At 43.7% G+C, this 21,173-nt stretch overlaps 1 protein-coding gene across 1 annotated transcript in view; it reads left to right on the forward strand.

Moving 5' to 3' along the window:
• Nucleotides 1–21,173, forward strand: part of Pomt2 (protein O-mannosyltransferase 2) — a 46,318-nt gene that overhangs the window by 5,350 nt on the left and 19,795 nt on the right. The window contains exons 2-10 of the mRNA XM_027418603.1: nt 7,338–7,422; nt 8,882–8,986; nt 10,578–10,686; nt 11,206–11,314; nt 12,905–13,064; nt 14,340–14,446; nt 15,278–15,360; nt 16,903–17,012; nt 20,184–20,250. Coding sequence (XP_027274404.1) covers nt 7,338–7,422; nt 8,882–8,986; nt 10,578–10,686; nt 11,206–11,314; nt 12,905–13,064; nt 14,340–14,446; nt 15,278–15,360; nt 16,903–17,012; nt 20,184–20,250 — 935 coding nt within the window. The remainder of the gene's footprint in view (nt 1–7,337; nt 7,423–8,881; nt 8,987–10,577; nt 10,687–11,205; nt 11,315–12,904; nt 13,065–14,339; nt 14,447–15,277; nt 15,361–16,902; nt 17,013–20,183; nt 20,251–21,173) is intronic.

Consider the following 21,173-nt stretch of genomic DNA (forward strand, 5'->3'; position numbering starts at 1 on the left):
CTCACCTGCTTTATAACCAGCCTTACCTGATTTGTTAGCATCAGTGTAGAAGGTAAGAATTCCAGAAATGGGAGTTTGTCTTACAATGTGTGGAAGAATCCAGACTGTCTTTTTTATGAATTTAATTCTGTCAGTTTTGAGATAGTTGTTACTCATTGTTCCCAAAAAGTTGGTAAGAGCTATTTGCCAATATTAATTATCCTTCTGTAAGGAGGAAATTTCATCATTAGTTAAAGGTACTATAATTTCTGCTGGATCTTTTCCAGTCAAGCTGACGAAGTCTTAATTTGCCCTTTAAAATCAAATCAGAAATCTTTTCTGTATACGTCTTTAACTTTTTATTCTGTTTATGTGACAGAAATATCCATTCTGATATCGTGTCCTCCCTCTGCATCAGAATTCCAGAAGGATATTCTCTGGATGGCAAGATGACCAGAATGCAGTCTAAATCAAGGTTTATCCGATCTACATGCGCATCCAATATTCTGTTTTCTACCCATTGTAGTTCTTTTTCTGCCTTGGCAGATAATATTCGTGGACTCTTTAGGTCCTTATCACCTTTCAGTGCCATTTTTAAATGTTTTAAGTCATGACCTTCTACCCCAATAATTGTCTGTAATTGAGAAATTTCTTCTAGTAGCTTCTGAAGACTATTAAGAGTTTGATAACGATCCCTCCTGATTTGCATCTTCTGTGGCCTAATTCTTTGTAGGTCTATCTTATATCCTAAATAGTTAATAGAATCTCCTCTTTGTATCTTTTCCAGGGCTATTTGTAACCCCCATCTAGGCAGAACTTCCTTCACCATGTCAAACATACGTTCCAAAGTTTCCTTATTAGAATCCGATAAAAGAATATCATACATGTAATGATAAACAAGAGATTGTGGAAATTTTTTATGAATTATTTCCAAAGGTTGTTGCACAAAGTGTTGATACAAAGTAGGACTATTTAGCATCCCCTGAAGTAAAACTTTCCATTGATATCTCCGAACTGGCTGTGAGTTATTAAGAGTTGGTACAGTAAATGCGAATTTCTCTCTGTCACTTTCTTGTAATGGTATAGTGAAAAAGCAGTCTTTCAGGTCAATTACTATGATTGGCCATCCTTTAGATATTAAGGAAGGCAGTGGCATTCCAGGCTGTAGAGAGCCCATAGGTTGAATTACCTTATTTATGGCTCTCAGGTCTGTCAGCATTCTCCTGTTACCTGACTTCTTCTTGATAACAAATACAGGAGAATTCCAAGGGCTGGTAGACTCCTCTATGTGACCAGCCTCCAGCTGTTCCTGTACTAACCTTTTTAGAGCCTCTAGCTTCTCAGAGGTCAAAGGCCATTGCCCTATCCAGACAGGTTCATCTGTAAGCCATTTTAGTGGCAGGGCCTTTGGTCCCTCTGAAGGTCTATCATTTGTATTTAGTTTCCGTACAGCCTGGATAGTTGGTAACCATTTTCCATAACATTTTACCTGATCCTTCCTACTATCCAGCGATTTTCTATAATTCGTATCTGACATTGGAGGGATGTTAATTTGAGTATTCCATTGCTGTAAGAGATCACGACACCAGAGGTTATTAATAGCTATATTTGCTAAGAAGGTTTCAGTCTCCCTTTCTGTCTGTCCGGTCCAATACAGACCACCGAGCAAACACTCTGTTGAACCCTAGATAGTGTCCCAATACCCAAAAATTGTACATTGGCTTCCCTGAGAGGCCAATCCTTTGGCCAGGACTTGTGGGTAATGATAGTAACATCAGCGCCTGTGTCCAGTATCCTGTTAATAATTGTATCATTAATTTTTACCTGTAAGTGAGGTTGCCTGCCCTTGATTGAGGTCTGCCAAAATATGTGCTTTTCGTCCTGTCCCAGCTGGTAGTCAAGAGGAGATGAATCTTGGTGGGGATGAGTCCATAGACCAGACTGTTTTCTAAAGTGTGTAGGCCAGGAGAAGGTGATGGGGGCAGTCAGAAACCTTTTTAGTTGGTTTCTGAGGAAACTATCCAATCCTTGACAATATCAGTTGTTTATGGATGGTGGGAGCATGGTTTGTCTGTTCATTATCTTGACTGTTGGCCCATTGTTTGACGACCATTGTGACAAAAAGGTGTACCACTGTCAGACTAGATGGTTTGGAAAGCTGATAAAATGACATTAATTGTAAGGACCACAGTGATTTATTCAGAGTCATTGAGCCAGAGCTGCAGCCTTTCTGTAACTTGAAAAGGTAACAGCAGCAGTGAGGTACTGATAAGGACATCAGTGGAGTCTTGACAAACTTAATGTCTTAGGAGCAGGTAGTCAGTGCCCTATGCAATGTAGATAACTTACTACTCAAAGCAAGTAGGCCAGCTTTTGGCAGGAGCCTGGTGTAGCAATTTTTTCTTGTTAGACTATCTTTGGACTCCCAGCCCACATAATGACCTGGAAATTTATTATTAATTATGAAAGTTTGGCCTTACCTTAGGCTTTCCCTCAAATAGCTCTTATAACTTAATTAATCCATATTTTAAAAATCTGTGTTCTGCCACCTGGTTTGGTTACTTCTTAGTATGACACATCCAACTTGCTACAGATCTGCTGGTGAAATGTCATGCCTAGATCCCTCCTCCCAGTCCCCCCCATCTCTCTGTCTCTTTATCTCAGTGTCTCTCTCTCTCTGCCCCCCCTCCAGAAGTCCTGCCTTTTCTCTCCTGCCTAACTATTGGCCATTTAGCTCTTTATTAAACCAATCAGAAGGTGCCTTAGGCAGAGGCACTTCTTTACAGTGTAAACAAATATTCTGTCACAGCCAGGGATACCATGGCAGCTTCTGCTTCAGAGACCTATGGGCCTTTAAAATTTTGTGCTCAGTTAGTTCATGATACTGCATGTGTTTTCACACCCAGTGCAGTACAGGCAGGGCTGGATGGTGTATGATTAGGATCCTTAAGTGTAGCTAGTTATATCAGACTACATCCTGTATGATGTATGGGTATCTTCATGAGTAAGCAGGACTACTCCATCAGCGAGCAGACAGTTTCTAGATCCCTGGAGAGTGTCTTGAGTCTCTCAGTTCAGTCTTCTAAGTGATACGTCAGACACTTCAACTTGATTGCAGTCAGGCAGCCAGAATTGTTGTTTTAGTTAGGGTTACTATTGCTGTGCTGAAACACCATTACCACACAAACTTGAGGAGGAGAGGGTTTATTTGGCTTATACTTCTACTCCACTGTCCATCATCAAAAGAAGTCAGGACAGGAACTCAAGCAGCGGAGGAACCTGTAGACAGGAGCTGATGTAGAGGCCAGGGAGGGGTGCTGCTCACTGGCTTGCTCTTTGTGGTTTGCTCAGCAGCTTTCTTATTATAGAACCCAGAATCACCAGCCCAGGGGATGGCACCGTCCACAATGGGCTCAGTCCTCCCACATCAATCACTAGTTAAGAAATATCCTACAGGCTTGCCTAGAGCCCGATGTTATGGTAACATTTTCTTAATTGAGGCTCCCTCCTCTCAGATGACTAGCTTGTGTCAAGTTGACAGAAAACTATTGAGCACAGTTGTCTTTAGGGCAAAATGGCTGCTGCCATTCAGTGGGTATCAGCTTTTTACTTAGCTTAACCTTCAGAGAACCAGGGATGGGCACTGTAAAGCAGATCTGTGAGTCATGGGCCCCACTGAACTAGTGGCTGTACTTCAGAGTGGAATAGGAAATGGTTTCTCCCAAAGGGGACACCTGCTGCTTTATGTAGAACTGAGCAACCTCCTGGGCCAGGTTGACTGTCTTCTTGTCTACACCCACTTGTTGAATCAGCCTTTTGTTAGTTATAAACTCCAAGGTAACCTATTCCAAAGTGGAAGTAGAGGGCCAGAGAGTCCTGAGACTTTTGTGGCTTAGGTACCCTATCAACAAGAGGTTAATAACTGGCCTTTTAGAAGAGTGTACTTAGTACCTGTGTTCAGCAGGTGGCACTGTTATGCTGGTGACTAGTTTCATAGTATTCTAGCAGTCCTTAATGGGTGTGTGTGCACCTTGCGCTTTTGTGTATTTGTATGTATGGGGGGGGGTGACTGTGTACTTGCATGTATGTGTGTGTGCATGTGTGTGTATGTGTGTGCATGTGTGTATGTGCAGTGTGCATAGAAGTTGATACTGAATGACTGAATGTCTTCCTTTGTCTCCACCTTACTTTTTTAGAGAGGGGCTCTTTCTGTACTGGAGCTGACCAGTGGGCTCAGTACTGACATAATGGGCACTCTACCACACCTGGTTTTGTTTGTATGGTTTCTGGGAATCCAAGCTCAGGTCCTCCTGTTTACAAAACTCTTTAGCACCTCCACAGCTTTCTCTTTAAAGCTGGATTCCCTTTCCTTTTTCTGGGATTTCTTTCCCCTGGACCACTAGGAGGGAGCAGGGCTACCTCTCTGCACACAACAGTCCTTTGAAGGAGACAGCCCCCTCTGATACTTTTTGAGATCAATACAAGCTGTACATTCAGCAGTGGGTACCCAACAACAGTACACTGAAATGGTCCCATGATTCCTACCCACAAGGTACTTTAATTACTGAAAACTTGGCTCAGACCTAATCAGTTAAACTTGGCTTCTTTCCCCCTTGAACTAATGAGCTTAATCTGGTACCACCCAGAGAACATGCTATTTCACTGGGTATGGGAAATACTGACTAGAGAGGTAGAAAACTTTCCTCACTGACTTGACACCACTCCTTCCCCAGGGTCCTTACCTCTGTCCACCGAGCCCCTGGGCTTAGAGGCCCTTTGTCTTTTAGCTCTGTACATACTGCAGTCCTTAGTGCCTTTGGTAATCCCCATATTCCCCCTCTGCCTGGCCCCCATGGGTCTGGGTAGGAGGAGATGGGGCCTCAATGCACAAGAGCTCTGAGTTTAGGTCTCTTTCCGCCCTGGAGTTCCCTAGCACACTAAGAGGAATGTGTATGGTCTTCAGTCTGCTTGGGGACATGTGACCTTCCTCTTTAAAGCAGCTGAAGATAATGACAAGAGGTATCAAAGCATTTGGGGCTCTGCACCAGTGAACAAGGCACGTGTACTTTGGCCTTGAGCATACATCTTACCCAAGGATCTTCCAGTGGTTTTTATTTATTTGGTTTTGTTTTGCTTTTTGAGACAAGGTCTTGCTGTGTAGACCAGACTGGCCTCAAAGTTTTTAGCCATCCTTCTGTCTCAGCCTCCTGAGTGCTAAACTTAACAATGTATTAATTAATTTTTTCAATGCTGTGACCCAATACCTGAGAGGAACCACTTCAGGGAGAGGAGGTTTATTGGGCTCATTAGTTTTAGAGGATACATCCAGGCCATCATGGTGACTAGAGTGGCTTACTCTACAGTGGTGGGAGGCTGAGGCCAAAGCACCTCATATCTTGGTGGACCAGGGCGCAGAGCACTAAACCAAAAAGCAGAAACTGGTACCAAAGGTCCCAGCTACCAGCCGTGCCCCATGCCCCAAAGTTTCCATAATCTCTCAAACAGCACTACCAGTTGTTCAAACACATGTGCTGATGAGGGGCATTTCACATTTAACTCTCATTGTAATGTTGAATAACAGGGTAATGATGGGCTGAGGATGTAGGTTAATGGGAAAGCACTTGTTTGTTGTTCATAGGCCCAGGGTTTGCTCTCTTAATAGTGCAGGGGTTGGGGGATAAAGGAAGGAATAGCAGAATAGCAGGGTCCTTACTGCTGCCCTACTTTTTTCATTGAGCTTGTTTACTAAGTAGAACATTGCAGACAGTGCTTTTCTTGTTGCCCACTGCTTCACTTGGGTAAGAACATTCACCACCAGGTTTCAGGAAGTCTTCTCTTGTATTTGTATCTAACTCAGCCCATGAGGACCCTTATCCCTTCTTGTTCAGAAAGCTAGGTATGTCACCAACCTTGTGTTGACAGGGTCTTGGATATGTTTTAGTGTGTTTGCAAACTGAGAATTTAACCTGCTGCTGTTTTAAGGGTGGCAGTAGAAGAAAACTCCTAAATCAGTGACAAGGGAATATATTTCTCATAGCACAGCAAAGAGTGCAGATGAGTCAGGCCCGGGCATTCTTGGCATACTCTACAAGGGCTGTAAGAGTCTGAGAGAGCCGTAGACGCTTTTCCTGACACAAGTAGTAACATCCAAGAGGAGAGTGTATGTTACTGCTGATTTTATTTGAGAAACTTTTAAAATAAAAATCCCATGTCCTTCTGTTTCCAAATAGACTTCAAGACTAACAGAAAATGTTGGGACAGTTCAGTGTCTAGTATGTGTAATAGAATTCTAAGTCTACAAGGTTCCTTTGCTTGCATTACCTGAGTTGCACCCTAATACCTCCCTGGGAGGAGCATGAAGAGCATGGCTTTGTCATGTCGTGACATTAGTAGCTGATGGAGCTGGCAACAACTCTCCTTTCTGTGGTCTGTTTGCTTTACTCTACCCTGAAGTTAATTCTCTCTTTAACATCGTCATCTTACTGTCAGTACCTCATTGTGTCCTTGGCTGATGCAGCAGCTTTAGTCTTCTACCCATCTGCTGGGCCCCGTGAATTTAAAATAATAATCGAGACCTGAACATTCTTTGGAAAAAGCATGAGTATGTGATAGGGAAGTAATGGCTATTCATGGAGGCTGACCTGGGGCATAGTCACTGGAAAGCCAGCTTCTTTTGAGCTACAGAAAGAAAATATCAAACAGCTAGGCTCTGCTGGATGGGGTGGTTGCCTTGTAAACCCTTCCTGCAGGGCATTAAAAGGCTGATGTGGTTGTGGCAGAACAAGACTTCACATTGGGTTGGAAAGTTAAATATTAGATTCACATATGTACTTGCAAAAGAACATAGGCTAGGCATGGGGTTTGGAAATCTCTTAGTGAGGAAATTTGGCTTCTGTAGACAGCTGGTCATTATAACAGGTCAGGCAGATCTGAGGCAGCAGGTTGATGGACAACACCTGGCTTGGCTCTTGCATTGGCCTAACAGTGTAGCCATGTGCATTCTAAGACTCAGTGGCCTCGGAGTGAGAAGTTAGCAGACTGGGAAGGCATGGCCTTGCAACCCCTTTCCATGCCACAGGGAAAACACTGCTGCTTCCAAGTCAATTGATAGGAACTCAAGATACAGAAGACAACTACATTTCATTTACATTTACATGGTAACTGCTTGTAACTGTTTGTTAACTTCTCTCATTGTTGAGATCTAGGTTGATAGCCAGCTTTAAAGGTTTTCCTCAAACCACTATGTCCAAAGTTTTGTTTTTAAGCCAACCTGCATATGACATGCTTGAAACTCATGACCGTTGGTGTTAATTGTAACTTTACCTATGGTTTATTAAATTTTTATGTTTTTCCTTTAGTTGGGATGAGACTCACTTTGGAAAAATGGGAAGTTACTATATCAACCGCACGTTTTTCTTTGATGTACACCCACCTCTGGGAAAGGTAAGCAGTGTGATAATTAATAATCTCTTATCTGGGCAGATGGCTTCTAAGAGCTGGAGCTAACTGTTAGGTGTGGACTTAATTCTTAGACTTCAGAATTTCCTCAGAATTCCATGACCAGGTACTATGATAGAAAATCTTTGGTGTTTTTAGGGGTTCTCTGGGTTCAGAAGATGGTCTTCTCAGGATGGAGAAGACCATCCATCAACTGATGGATGGATAAGCAAATGTGTATCCTTACAGCAGAATAGTATTCACCCATATAGAAGAAGAATGTTCAGATACAAGGAGGTTTCTTCCCAGGATGATGAAATGTTCTAGAATTACATAGTGATGATTGCACAACCTTGTAGATATATTTAAAACTACTTTTAAAATCATTAATTTTTGATATGTGAACTTTTTTCAATTTTATAAAAGAAAATAGAAGTATAATATACTACATAAAGGAAACATAACTTAGAGGAGCGTAATCTATAAAAATTAAACTTTTTCCTTCTCTTGATTCCCAATATACATATTGACCTTGTTCCCTAGCATTTTACAATTAGAAATTCTGCCAATTAAATTTTCTTTTTACTCTTTTAAAAACAACTTTCCCCCTGAGAAGACAAAATGGATAGTTTTAGTATTCACAAAAGCCTTTCTTCCTAACTGTAGACTCAGATCTTCAGATCTTGGAGTACTGGCATGGGCAGGGAGGATTAATGATATCGGTCTGTCAGGTTGACCCAAGGAAGCATGACCACCTAGGCTGAGGACTGGGGACAGAACCCCCAGGGAGGGTGTGTAGCCCAATTTACAGTTAGTTCTGAGCCTAGGAAAGGGCAGAAAAGCCCTGCCTTTTCCTGTCTGCTTTTTCACAGTAGAGACAAGCAGCTGTGCCTAGACCTGTGAAGCTCAGAGCAGCTGGGTAGCTCTCTCCTTCCCTCTCTGCCTGCTTCCCTGGGGCAATGCCTGTCTTTGCACTCTCTTTCTCATTCCTGCCCCTTATTCCATATGTGTAACTCCTTGGCTACTTTCCTCCCTCTTCATTGTGATTTGGAGCCTCTTCTTTTGGTAGAAGGCCAGTCTCCCAGGAGTGAGAATGCCCAGGACCTTCCCCAAGAGCTGTCATGTTTCATTTCCTAACAAATGAAGGAAAGAAAGCTTCATGTGGGAGCCCTTCACTGACCCCACCTTTCAAATTATGGAGTGTTTTCCTCCCTAAATGTTCAGTCTGCACTATTCCCAAGAACTTAGCTGTGGCACAAGAGAGGATTTGTTTCAAGCAGCAAGCAAGCTCTTTAGACAAAAGACTTTTTACTCTGCAGCAGCTGCAGGACAGAATGTTACACTGGCACTTCTGTGGCCGGTTGTCAAGGGAAACTGAAGGCTATGCATGCAGCTGGAGAGAACAGGGGACAGGGGAATCTTTTTTCTAAGCATTTCATCTTTGTGTTCATCCCTCTCTCCTCAGATGCTGATCGGTCTTGCTGGCTACCTGAGTGGATATGATGGTACCTTTTTGTTCCAGAAGCCTGGGGACAGTTACGAGCACCACAGCTATATGGGAATGAGAGGAGTAAGGCTTCCTGCTTTATAGAGACTGACTAATCCCTGGGACCACACCCACTCAGAAATGATACAGTTGGAAGCAGCAAGTGTAGATGAAGGGACTTTTCTGAGTGGGGAGAGGAGGATGATTGAATGCACCGATAAAGTAGAACTCTGGAAGTGAGTTGGGAAGGAAAGAAGGAGAGGCCACAAATAGCACAGAGGTTGCTCCTGAGCCGTGAACACTACAGCCTGTCAGCCCATGCTTGGGTTGTGTGTCTGCCAACCTTCCCTTCAGATTATGGCATCTTCACACTGTCTCCAGGTTCCTACTTCCTTCCTCACAAAGGAAGTAGGGCACTTACAAGTCTCTCTCTCAGGGAGGCTGCATGCCTATTCCAGTCCCTCTGCTCCCCAATTCCCAGCATCAGCTTAATGGAACATGGCAGAGCCTAAACACCCAACTCCCTGGGAGCAACCTAATGAGACCTGTGGAAGCTGGCCTCCAGCCTGAGTTCTCCAAGCACTTGGCTTTCACAGGTTAGATTAGGTGACCATATGCTTTCTGAGGCTAATCACTGGATGGTCTGTACAGTCCTGCATGCCATATTAAACAGGGAGTGCCCTGCCTCTAAGGTCACACTTCCAAGTGACTTTTTTTTTTTTTTTGCCACATGGTCTTACTATGCAGCCTAGCTGTCCTGGAATTCACTATGCAGACCAGGCTGCCTTCGAACTTACAGAGATCTGTCTGCTTCTGCCTCTCAAGTGTTGGAATTAAAGGCTTATGCCACCACACCCAGATCTCTCAAGAAATTATTTTCTTTCTAATGACTCTTGAACACCACAGAGTATACACAATACTTACCATAGACTTGCTGTGGAATTGGAAAGGACAAATAGTTTCATGCATTCTCTTCACACTAGGCCACGTTACTTCCCGTTAATAAAAGTGATGGCTCAAAGGGAAGAGTTTCCCATTACCCTGGCCTTGTCTGTTTACTGCTCATGGACAGACAAAGGAAATAGAAGAGGGCTGTTGATTAAAGAAAGAATCAAACCCCCAAATCCTCCATCTCTTGAAGTGTCAGTCAAGTCATTTTTCCCACATCAAAATGCACTCTGTAGATGAAGAGTGGTTTCTGGTACCCCCAAAGCAAAGAACCAGGGAAACCTTACACGAATATCAGTAGAAGTCTCAAAGATATTAAGATGCCTCAAAGAAGTCTGTCCAGCTTATACCCATAGCTTTATGCTAGATACTAATGTTGGTGAAGTGCTTTGTATGTTAGTAAGCCTTGAATTCATGTACTCTTTGGCCTGAGCCTGTGAGGTAGGAGCTCTGGCCTTTCCCATTGCAATGATGGCAGGCTGACACAGGAGACAGCTGGCTGTGATGGGCAGCCATGCCTCTTCCTGTAAATGTCACTGATGTCATGCCAAGGTTCCGAGGGGCATGCCCATGGCTGTATGTGGTTCTTCACTGTGACACTTCCCTTGTGGACTCCAGGTGATTTTAAATCGCCTATACCATGCTTTTTTTTTGTCAGGGTTCTCCATTTTAGACATTAATATGCCAGGTCAGCTGAGTATTTGACAGCTTCTGTCTTCTTCCGTAGTTTTGTGCTTTCCTGGGTTCCTGGCTGATCCCTTTTGCCTACCTCACCGTACTGGATCTGTCCAAGTCCTTCCCAGCAGCACTGCTCACTGCCGCCCTTCTCACCTTTGGTAAGTTGTCTTCACCTGTGTGCTTTGGGAAATGGGCGTGACAGCATGTGGGTGGTTGGAAATCAATACATTCAAGTGTCACATCTGTGAAGTCACTTCTTTTGTTGTTGTTGTTCTGTTTTTTGTTTTTTTGTTTTGTTTGTTTGTTTTTTCTTTTTTTTTTGAGAGAGGATTTCTCCATGTTCTGGTACTTGCTCTGTGGACCAGGCTGGCCTGGAACTCTCAGAGATTCTCCTGCCTCTGCCTCCTGAGTGATCACCACTGTCCAACCTAGTTCTTAATTAAAGATTGGGAAGCAGGGCCTACAGGTGGCACTGGTACTGCTTCTTATCATTGGGCTCTGCTGTGCCCCAAGCTGAATCCTCCTCCATGCTGATAATCCAGTGGAGATGAGTGGTCACCTAGTCATGATTGCCGGATGCTTGCTTGCAGTGAAGAGAGATGGACTGTTTCCTGCTGTTAGAGTGTTTGGTTTTCAGAGATCTCTCTGCATTTTGAGCAGGAAGTTCTGTTTTTCAGACACAGGATGCCTCACTCTGTCCCAGTACATTCTCCTTGACCCTATCCTGATGTTCTTCATCATGGCTGCCATGCTGAGCATGGTCAAGTACAACTCCTGTGCTGACAGGTCAGAAATACCATCTCGGTGGGCTGGGGAAGGTGGGGGGAACCATGGCAGCCCAGAAGTTTGATTGTGGCAGGGCCTGTTGGGGTATTTGCGGGACTTGCATTCAAGCTTAGTTTATGAGGAGCATGCTTTCCGTTTGTTTTTTTAGATAATGAAAAATTTCTAAATGTTTCCTCTGATAGATGCTTTTAGTTTTACTTTTAACAAAATGAGAAATTGTTGATTGTCAAGAGGTGCTGATATTTAAAGTCAGTATGTAACTGGGGAGGAGCTTATGGGCCTTATGGAGGAGTCCTGATGCTGCCTCCTCACTGTGCCTTATAAGCTGTCCCTCAGTACCATTGCTGGTTTAAGGAGCTCTGGGATATGCCATCCTTCACATCCCCCACCCTGGAGGGGAGACACCATTGTAAACACTGCCTCAGCGGTGCTGTCTCACGGCCTCTAGGCTTGTGTCCAGTCTGACCTAATGATGAATTGTCCACACAAGCCAGTTCTAAAGCTTGTCTGGATTTTGGTTTATTTCCAGGATTTCCCTATTTTTTGGATCCTTCTCCTACCTCCAAGGGAGTAGAGTAGGTCATTCCATATATTCTAAATACCATGTTCAAAATTCAAAAGAGCTGGTATATCCTAGGCTGCCCCCAAAAGCAATGTGTTTTTACCCATATAATGATAGTCTACTCCCTCCCCAGCTAGTGACTACCAGCCTACTCTGGGTTTGGGTTATCTTCTGCTTCTTCCACATCCATTTCCATCTACCCCCTCCCCCTGTTTTTTAAGGAGAAAAATAAAAGGGCTTCATAAGTTTGGCAAGCCTCCACCATTGAGCTATACCCACCTCCCATTTCTTGAATACATAGCATGTGCCAGGTACCATACCAGGAGAGAGAGGCAGAGGAATAAAAGATGTTGCCTTTAAGGAGTTGTCATTCTGGCAGGGCAAGTGCCAGATCATTAGAAAATCGACTATAGTGTACTGGGTGCTGTTAGGACAGCAAACCCATAAGGAGCATCAACATAATAGCTGATTGCCTGGCTTGAACTGCCCTCCAGCACTTGCTAGCTACATTGCTTGGCCTATCTGTGCCTTTATTTCCTTATGTGTAAACAGAGGCTAATGAGTTCTACCTTAAGGGGTTTGATGAGGATTAGAAGGATAGGATTCAACACCTGGAATGGTGCCTGACATGAAATGAACAGTTAATAAATGCTGGCTTTGGCAGGCTCAGAGGTGACACAAAGAATAAGTCTGACTTGAATCCAGAGAACTTTTCTGGGATTTTCCTTTTATGTCTACCTGACTTGTCACTTGTGAAGTGTAAGTCTCTATGTAAGATGCCCTATGCTTAGCCAGGAACAGCATGGAGCCTCCCCAGAACAATGTGCTACTTTCTTTCACACCGTCTTTCCTGTAGTTTGAGGGCCTTCACAGAGCACAGCCTACTTGGAGCCCTGCCATGGTTCCCTGAGGTTAAGAACCTGGAGGCTTAGGGTACAGCACAGCCGTCTGGGCACTGCCCCACTGCTGCTCTTGATTTCCCATTTGGTTCTAGCTACCAGACTGAACTGTGTCTTATTGCTTTCCAGGCCTTTCTCTGCCCCCTGGTGGTTCTGGCTCAGCCTGACTGGCATTAGTCTCGCTGGTGCTTTAGGGGTCAAGTTTGTTGGCCTCTTTATCATCCTGCAAGTGGGACTGAATACCATTTCAGACCTTTGGCACCTGCTTGGAGACCTCAGCCTTTCACTGGTGAGAACTCAAGTGCTTTTGGATGTCTTTGTTCCATAGTGCTGCCCCATCGGCCTTTTTCTACTTGTCCTGTGAGTGGAGGAAGTAGCTGTGCACTGTGCTGTGTGTTGTGAGCCATAGCCGGACTGGACAGGCACAGCATTTGTAGACAGCATTCAGGGAGTGGGCATGACTAAGGGGCTGGAGTAGTATAAGAGAGTAAATGGAGTAACTGCCTTGCAATTCTCTCTCATTGTTGCCCCTCCCTACCTCCTTTAATTTGTTTTAAGTCACCCAGCCAAAGGATTCTGTCCAGCTGGATTCGTGCCAAGTCCACAAGGGCATAAGAGCTTAGGTCAAATGAATGGGATGACTCTAAACTTCTGAATTCACAATTTCTTTTCCTGACTCAGGATTTCCATATTTGGAAGTCAGTCTACACTGTTAGGATTTTTTTTTTTTTAAATGACATTAGTAAATCAAGGGCTGATTCAGTGCCAAGCACTGTACAAAATGGTTTGCTTTCATTATCTAATTATTAAAATCCTATGTGGTAAGTGGTCATTACCACTCACTGATTTTACGAATGAAAAATGTGAAACCTAGAGAGATAACTTTCCCAAGGTCCTACAGGTATTAGAGGTAGTAAGGGGGCAATTTATGACTCAAGCTTGGGTTAGGCCAGCTCCAGGGCTCAACTACCAAATTTCCAACATGTTTATTCATTCAGAAAATATATAGGGACCATTTACTAAACGCAGAATGTTGGGAATGTACTGGTAACTACATTATCCCTGTCCTCTTGAACCTATGGACGGGGGAGAGGAAGAGAGAGCTTTTACAGTCCTTTGACAGCAGAGGGGAGACCCCAAAATTTAGGTGCTCCAGGGAGGCCTGTGAGGAAGTTGAGGCTTGAGGTTAAGGCCAACAATAGTTTGCCATGTAATAAGGGGCTGGCACAGTCAGTACAGGGAGTCTTGGGAAACTTCAGAGAGTTCAGTGAACTGGAGGCCACTGTTGAACAACAGTCTCACCTTTACAGTGGTCATGGGTGCAGTGCCTGGAAGGACATCAGAGAGTTGACCCACGTTAATCCTTTGTGTGTGTGTGTGTGTGTGTGTGTGTGTGTGTGTGTGTGTGTGTGTGTGTGTGTGTGTGTGGTGTGTGTGTATGTGTGTTGGAAGGTAATATAGAAAGGCCTAGGGTTTTCCACCCATTATTCTTTCCAGTGTGACTCATACTATAGTACAATGACATTTCATATACCCACCACCTGTGGTGGCTTCTTGTTTGCAGGTGACTGTGGGGAAGCACCTGACTGCTCGAATCCTGTGCCTCATAGTTCTGCCTTTGGTGCTCTATGTGACCATTTTTGCTGTTCATGTCATGGTACTGAATAAAAGGTACAGCCAGAACTTTTCCAATCTCCTGCTTCTGGTCTTTCTTTGGCACCTAAGCCTATGTAGCCATGTGAGGTTAGGAAAGAAGGAACTCTCCCCTGCCCCCTTGTGTTCTCTTCTGCATATCCCAAGGCTCAGAACATCCAGCCTTGAAGGAGCCAGAGAGTTCCCTAAGCGCCTAAATGTCCCCATCTCCATCAGATGCCTTTCACTTTAGCAAGGATGATACCAGGGTTGCAGTGGAACTAGAGGTACTGATAACCATGAGAGACATCCTCATTTCACAAGTAGCAACTAAGTGCCAAGAACTGGGTTTAGCATTATGCATAATCTCATTTAGCTGTCATTATTGGTGAGTTATTTGGGCTTTTAAAACATCTCCTGTTGGGCTGGAGAGATGGCTCAGAGGTTAAGAGCAGTGGCTGCTCTTTCAGAGGTCCTGAGTTCAGTTCCCAGCAACCACTTGGTGGCTCACAGCCATCCGTTATGAGATCTGGTGCCCTCTTCTGGTGTGCAGATATACATGGAAGCAGAATGTTGTATACATAATAAATAAATAAAATCTTTAAAAAAATCCATCTATTTAATAAATACAAATCAAGGCTAAATAAGGTTAGGGATATTGCCCAAGTCAGCCTGATAGTTAAGTGGCAGAAATGAAATTGAAATTTGGATTGTAGTTTCTCCAACTCCATTATCCATGTTTGTTTCATGAAACCACCCTGCCATTCAGATTTTCAAGTCTCCTTTTAAATCATCTAAGGGTTTCTGGGAAATAGCAGCTTTTAGTCTCTTAACTTGCTTGACTCTCTTCTGCTTCTCCTTTCCCCACAGTGGTCCTGGTGATGGCTTCTTCAGTTCTTCCTTTCAAGCCCGGCTTTCAGGAAACAGCCTTCACAATGCTTCTATCCCCGAATGTGAGTGCTTGGCAGAGGGGTTTTTCCTGGGAGTTGACTTGAAAAAAGCAAGTCTGAAGCTTTGGTTTTTTAAGCCTATATATAGTATACTGGGAAAAAACCCAGTATTATAGTGTAAATACTCAAGAGTCCATTACTATAGTACTCAAAATAACTTCTTTATAGCTTCCAAAGCTAGCTCTGTAAGAAGGCCATTTCAAGAGAATCTGGTCATAGAGCAAGGCCTCTAGGGGCAGTTGTAGGCTGTCATAGTGTTCTGATAGTTTTATGCATATACTTATTCTCAGGGAGTAATTAGCAGGTATTCACCCTCCAAATATAGTGTGATGTGAAGGACCTCCATTCATGTGTTAAGTACATAAAAGAACCGGGCTTAGTGGCCTTTAATCCCAGCAGAAGCAAGTAGAGCTCTGTGAGTTTGAGGCCAGGCTGGTTTACATAGTGAGTTCCAGGACAGCCAGAGCTACATAGACCCTGTCTCTAAAAGAAAAAGAGAAAAGAGATGGAATGCAGTACTGGGGACTGAAGCACATGCTGAGTCAGTGCTAGGAGGCAGTTCAAGGGGATCCCATATACATGCATATAAAGGTGTGCCTTGGAGTTGGACCTAGAAGGATGAGTATAGTTCAGTAGGTGTTGAAGAGCAAGAGGTCATATTAGGCAAGAAGGGATGGCACATTCAAAGTTAAGGGCAGGGTAAAACTCAAGTCACAGGTTATTAGATTCATAGTCTGGAATCATAAGTTAGAAAAGAGTTGGGATCTAGATGATGAGATTTGAGATGCTTGAGTAAGGTATTGGAGACCACATGGAGGTTTCTAAGGAGGCAGGCAGCTAGGAATGCTGTGCATTGTGGAGTTAGCATGACTGGAAAGAAGTACGAGATGTCTAGGAGGGTGGGGGCATCCACTGGGAAGTCATTGCAGGGCTGTACCCAAGGATCCCTAAGGATCAGGGACAGCCAAGGGCATACCCAAGGAGGACCCGACAGGAGAGGAAAAAAGGTGTCACTGCCCTGAGTGCAAGATTGCCATTTTGTTCTCTTACTGTATCTAGTACCAGGAACACCGTGGCCTCCACAGGCTGTGAAAGGAATGAGAACTTGGAAAGCAAGAGAAAGCACTGGTTTGGAGGGGCAGTAATGTGGAGTTAGTCCTTAGGGAGCTTTGAACTGAAACTTGTTCGGTGGAGTTTAGGAGACATTTTGGAGGTGAGATACGGATGCTGTGGTAGTGACTGCATGAGAACTGGGAAGAGAACAAAACAGGTTACAAGAGAATACAAGAGAAAGGAATGAGAAGATCTAAGGAGGAGCAGTCTGAGAGAGAGTATAATCTGAAGCAAAAGTGATCAGTGGTGGGCAGAAGGGAGCTCCCTCTTGAGTTGCTTCCATTGGAGTGAGAAGGCAGCTGGAACTCCAGCTTTAGGCAGGCCTGGGCCCCATGACCTCTAAGCAGATGTTTGAGGCTTGTGACTTGCAGCTACCGCCCACCCACAAGGCAGGGGCAGCCTGTCATATATCTGATGCCTCTTTTCCTCCAGACCTGGCTTACGGCTCTGTAATCACTGTGAAGAATCTCCGGATGGCCATTGGCTACCTGCACTCCCATAGGCACCTCTACCCTGAGGGCATTGGTGCTTTCCAGCAGCAGGTGGGTAAGCTTTTGTGTGCTTGTCCTTTCAACTGTTCTTGTAACTGAACCTGTCATTCACTTTCTTGCTTAGCATCATTAATTTGCCTGCTTTTTCTTGATTGCAGTATTCTCCTTGCTCCTTCTCTTCCTTCCTTAGACTTACGTTAGCTTCTTTGGGTTTCAGCTCAGAGGTCTTTGGGTTTCAGCTCTGTCTATCTCATGACCCCCCCCCCCACACACACACAATTGGTAACCCTCTGCCCTTTACCAGAGGCTTTCTTAGCATTCTGCCTGCCTCTGGGGAACCCATTTCATAAGGAATTGTGAGAGCTTACTTCTCCCATCCTTTTGCCTGATCTTGCAAGGCTCATATGCCTAGCACAGTTCCTGGCCTTGGAGGGTGACGAGGAAAGATAGAGTTATGACTACAGACTTGGGAACCAGACTGGATTCCTCAGGTTTGAATCCATACAGGCTTGACTCTGTACAAATGTCTTAATCGTCGTGTGGTTTACGCTCCGGATCACAGGGGAAATGAGTAATGCTCCTCTCCACTATAGGGTTGTTAAGAAAATAGAATGAGAGGACATACGTAAAGGGCACACTTTAACTGAGCTTTAAAAATTTTGACTTTAGACTCTTCTTTAGCGATTCTGATTTAATTGATTAAGGGTGGGTCCCAAGGACTGTTCCCTTTTGCTTTAGTTTAAATTGTTTAGATCCATGCTAATGTATAGTCAGGAGTGAAAACCATAAGTGGCCATTCCATGAGGATGCCTTGCTTCAGGTTTCATGTAGAGGATAGTAAATTGACAGATCTGTGACTACACTGTGCAAAAGGAGAGGAAGGTCAAGTTCTGGAAGACACTGTACAGCTGGTACTGTGTGCCTGGACCCTGGAGGCTGATAGTGGTCCTGTGTGCATGACATTGGGTCAAGGGACAAGGTTGTCAGGCTTTGACTCTCAGACTGTCTCTTTAGCTGTAATCTGAAGTCATTGGACTAAAAGCCATCTGGTCCCCCTCTGCCTTGAAGCTTAGTGCCTTAGTGATGTCTCTAGGTCTCAGTTTTAGAATGTTTTAAGATGATTAACATCTATAAAATAAAATTGGGAAGTTTAGAAAAGTATAAAAAAGGAAACCAAAGCTACCTATAATCTGAAGATCTGCAATTTTCAGATATTTTGAAAAATAGCATTCCACTATAACTGGGTACTTCAGTTCCTAGGAGACCTGTATAAAAACTCCACTGTGGAAACAAATGTTTCTGTGGGAATGGGCCAGGGGCTACACTTCGATAAAGAGACAATTTTCCTGGGAGAATTTTGATAACGGTTCTTCTAAAACCAGAAACCATTCCCTCCATACATGCACAGGACCCACAGGACCTTGACATCTGTGAACAAGTCCCAGGTAGATAGACTGAATCTAGCTTTGATGAATCAAAATGTTTTAGCCTTTTATGTATTCTTAATATCATTTTTTTTCTGAGAAACAAAGAAAAACCACTCAAACTCAAATAATAGCCATAGTACATGCAGAGTGATTTTCTCCCCATAAATGTTAGTTCCAACTTCTTTTTGCAAGTAAATTAGTCATGTTGTGTCCAGTTGAAGTTATAAAAATTCAGAAGAAATGCATGTATTTCTGTTGTTTCTCTGTGTGTTTACATATCTAGCAAAGGTGTATATTTTTAGTCTGTCCTCTCCTTGCTCCCCACGCCATTAGCTGTGTCATTGAGCAAATATCCTAGGCTGTCCCCTATTTGTGGGGAAATAGCACCTACAGGAGAGAGCTCTGACAGTGAATGATCAGGGTGAGACTTGCCTGGTGCTCAGAATAGTGCCTGGTGATTCACAGTAGCCACTCTGAGTGGGAGCATCTCATGATCCTCTTTGCATGCTGCTTAAAAAACAATGTTTTTACTTGTGTATAATATTCTATCCCATGTATACAGTATCAAGACACTATTTCTCTGTGTAGCCCTGGCTGTCCTGGAACTCACTCTCTAGACCAGGCTTGCCTCGAACTCAGAGATCCACCTGCCTCTGCCTCCCAAACACTGGGATTAAAGGTGTGGGCCACCACCACCTGGCTTATCTTAGAGTTTTAACCCAAAGCCATAAACTGATTTTTTTAAGAATTGTGTGTACATGCATGTGAATGTCTATAATGTAGTGATTGATCTAAAAGTAAAAACCTGGAAACAGTGTGAACATCTAGGATAAGATACTTATGGAGCATTTTAGTGTCATTTACCAACATATTAAGAAAAAATAATAGCTTTTTTTGTAAGTGTGCATGGATGTAGGTTCACAGGCGTGCCTGTGTGTGTGGAGGACAGAGATCAATGTCAGGTGCCTTCCATAATCACTTTCCACCTTTTTTTTTTTTTTTTTTTTTTTTTTTTTTTTTTTTTTTTTTGAGAAAGTCTCTCTTACTTAACCTGGACTCACTGGTTTAGTTAAACTGGCTAGCCAGCAAGGCCCAGGTATGACATGTCCTTTCTCTACTTCCCCAGTGATAGGATTCTGAGAACACCAGCCTTTTCTTACATTTGTGCTGGGATCAAATATGAGGATGTCTGTGCAGCAAGCACCTTAACCAATTCAGGTGTATTTCCCTATCGTGGCCCAGCTTATCGCTTTTTTTTGTTTTTGTTTTTTTTAAATGATTTGTGTTTATTTTGTGTGCATTGGTGTTTTGCCTGCATGTGTGTCTGTGTAAGGGTGTTGGATCCTCTGGAACTGGAATTACAGACAGTTGTGAGCTGCCATGAGGGTGTCGGGAATTGAACCTGGGTTTTCTGGAAGAACAACCACTGCTCTTAACTGCTGAGCCCCAAGGCATTGTCTTAATCATTTTTAAATATGCTAAATCTACTGCTTCTGTGCTGGAGATTTAACACACAGTATAATGGTCCTCCCTCAAGACAGCTGACATTTTATTGACAAGATACAAAAAGAAGAAAGAAAGAGATAAAAAGTTCTTGAGGGGTAGGACCTCTGAATTCTGATAAATGGAGAAAATCTCATTCAGGAGTGCTGCTTCTGAGCTTCACTGGGAAAGGTGTCCTCCTAAGTTGGTGACTGGGGACCCTGAAAGATGTTCAAGTGGTGTCAGTTTGTTGGGGATTGTGCCTGGCCAGCTGTGCTGATCATAATGACCCCCACTTCTTCCCTCTGCTTAGGTTACCACCTATTTGCATAAGGACTACAACAACCTGTGGATTATCAAGAAACATAATACAAACACAGGTAATGTGGCAGAGACTGAAGTTCTTGTGCTGTTGTTCACCAAGTCCCCTTCACTTTTCTCACGATACTGGGCTCCTGAATACCTTTGATATCTTTACTGATCTCAGGTATCCTTTTAAACACTGTTGAGCTCCTGTTGTGTTCCAAAGACAGAAAATATAGAGGATGAGCAGTGAGTGAAACAGAGCAGGGCCAGGACTCAGTTTTCATCCAGGAAGAGGTTATGTAAGCCCACCCTAGAGGCTGCTAGGTAGTGCTATCTGAGGTTACCTGGGAGTTGCTTTCATTTCCAAACCCAGATGTTGTCCTGAATGATAGAGTGCTGTTCTTTTTTGTCTCTAGGCTGAGTTACTTGATAATCCAAGCCTTTGCCAGCCCTGTGCCTGGGCCTAGCTAGTGCTTGCTTAACAAACATGCATGCACGCACACACGCATGTACACATGTGTATACACACACACACACACACACACACACACACACACACACAAACTAGCTGGGCTCTCTGGTTTTAGGACTAAGCAAGAGGTACTTCCTTTCCTTGGAAGGCAACCTGTAAACAACTTTCTGTTGTAGCTATAAGAGGGCAATTATCACCTCAGCCCATCCTCACTGGTGATATCTGAACCCCAGGCATTTTCTGTGGCTGCTCAGCAAATAACACCTGCCTGAGCTGGCATTAGCCAGCTGCTCCAAATCTCGAAAAGTGGACAAATTTTCATCTAAACTCCCTTTATTTTCCTTGCCATCTCCTCACATTGTTGCTTTAGACTAAAACCAGACACACAACAGCTGTCTCTCCTGCTGCCTTATTTTTGTGCTCAGTAATGTAAATTACCCCCCCTTGAGTGAGTCTGTGATGTTGCTATTGCTTTTGTGATGTGATTATGCTTTTGATACAGCAAGCCAAACTAAGTGGTCTGTC

Source organism: Cricetulus griseus, chromosome 5, assembly GCF_003668045.3.
Source record: "Cricetulus griseus strain 17A/GY chromosome 5, alternate assembly CriGri-PICRH-1.0, whole genome shotgun sequence".
NCBI lineage: Eukaryota > Metazoa > Chordata > Mammalia > Rodentia > Cricetidae > Cricetulus > Cricetulus griseus.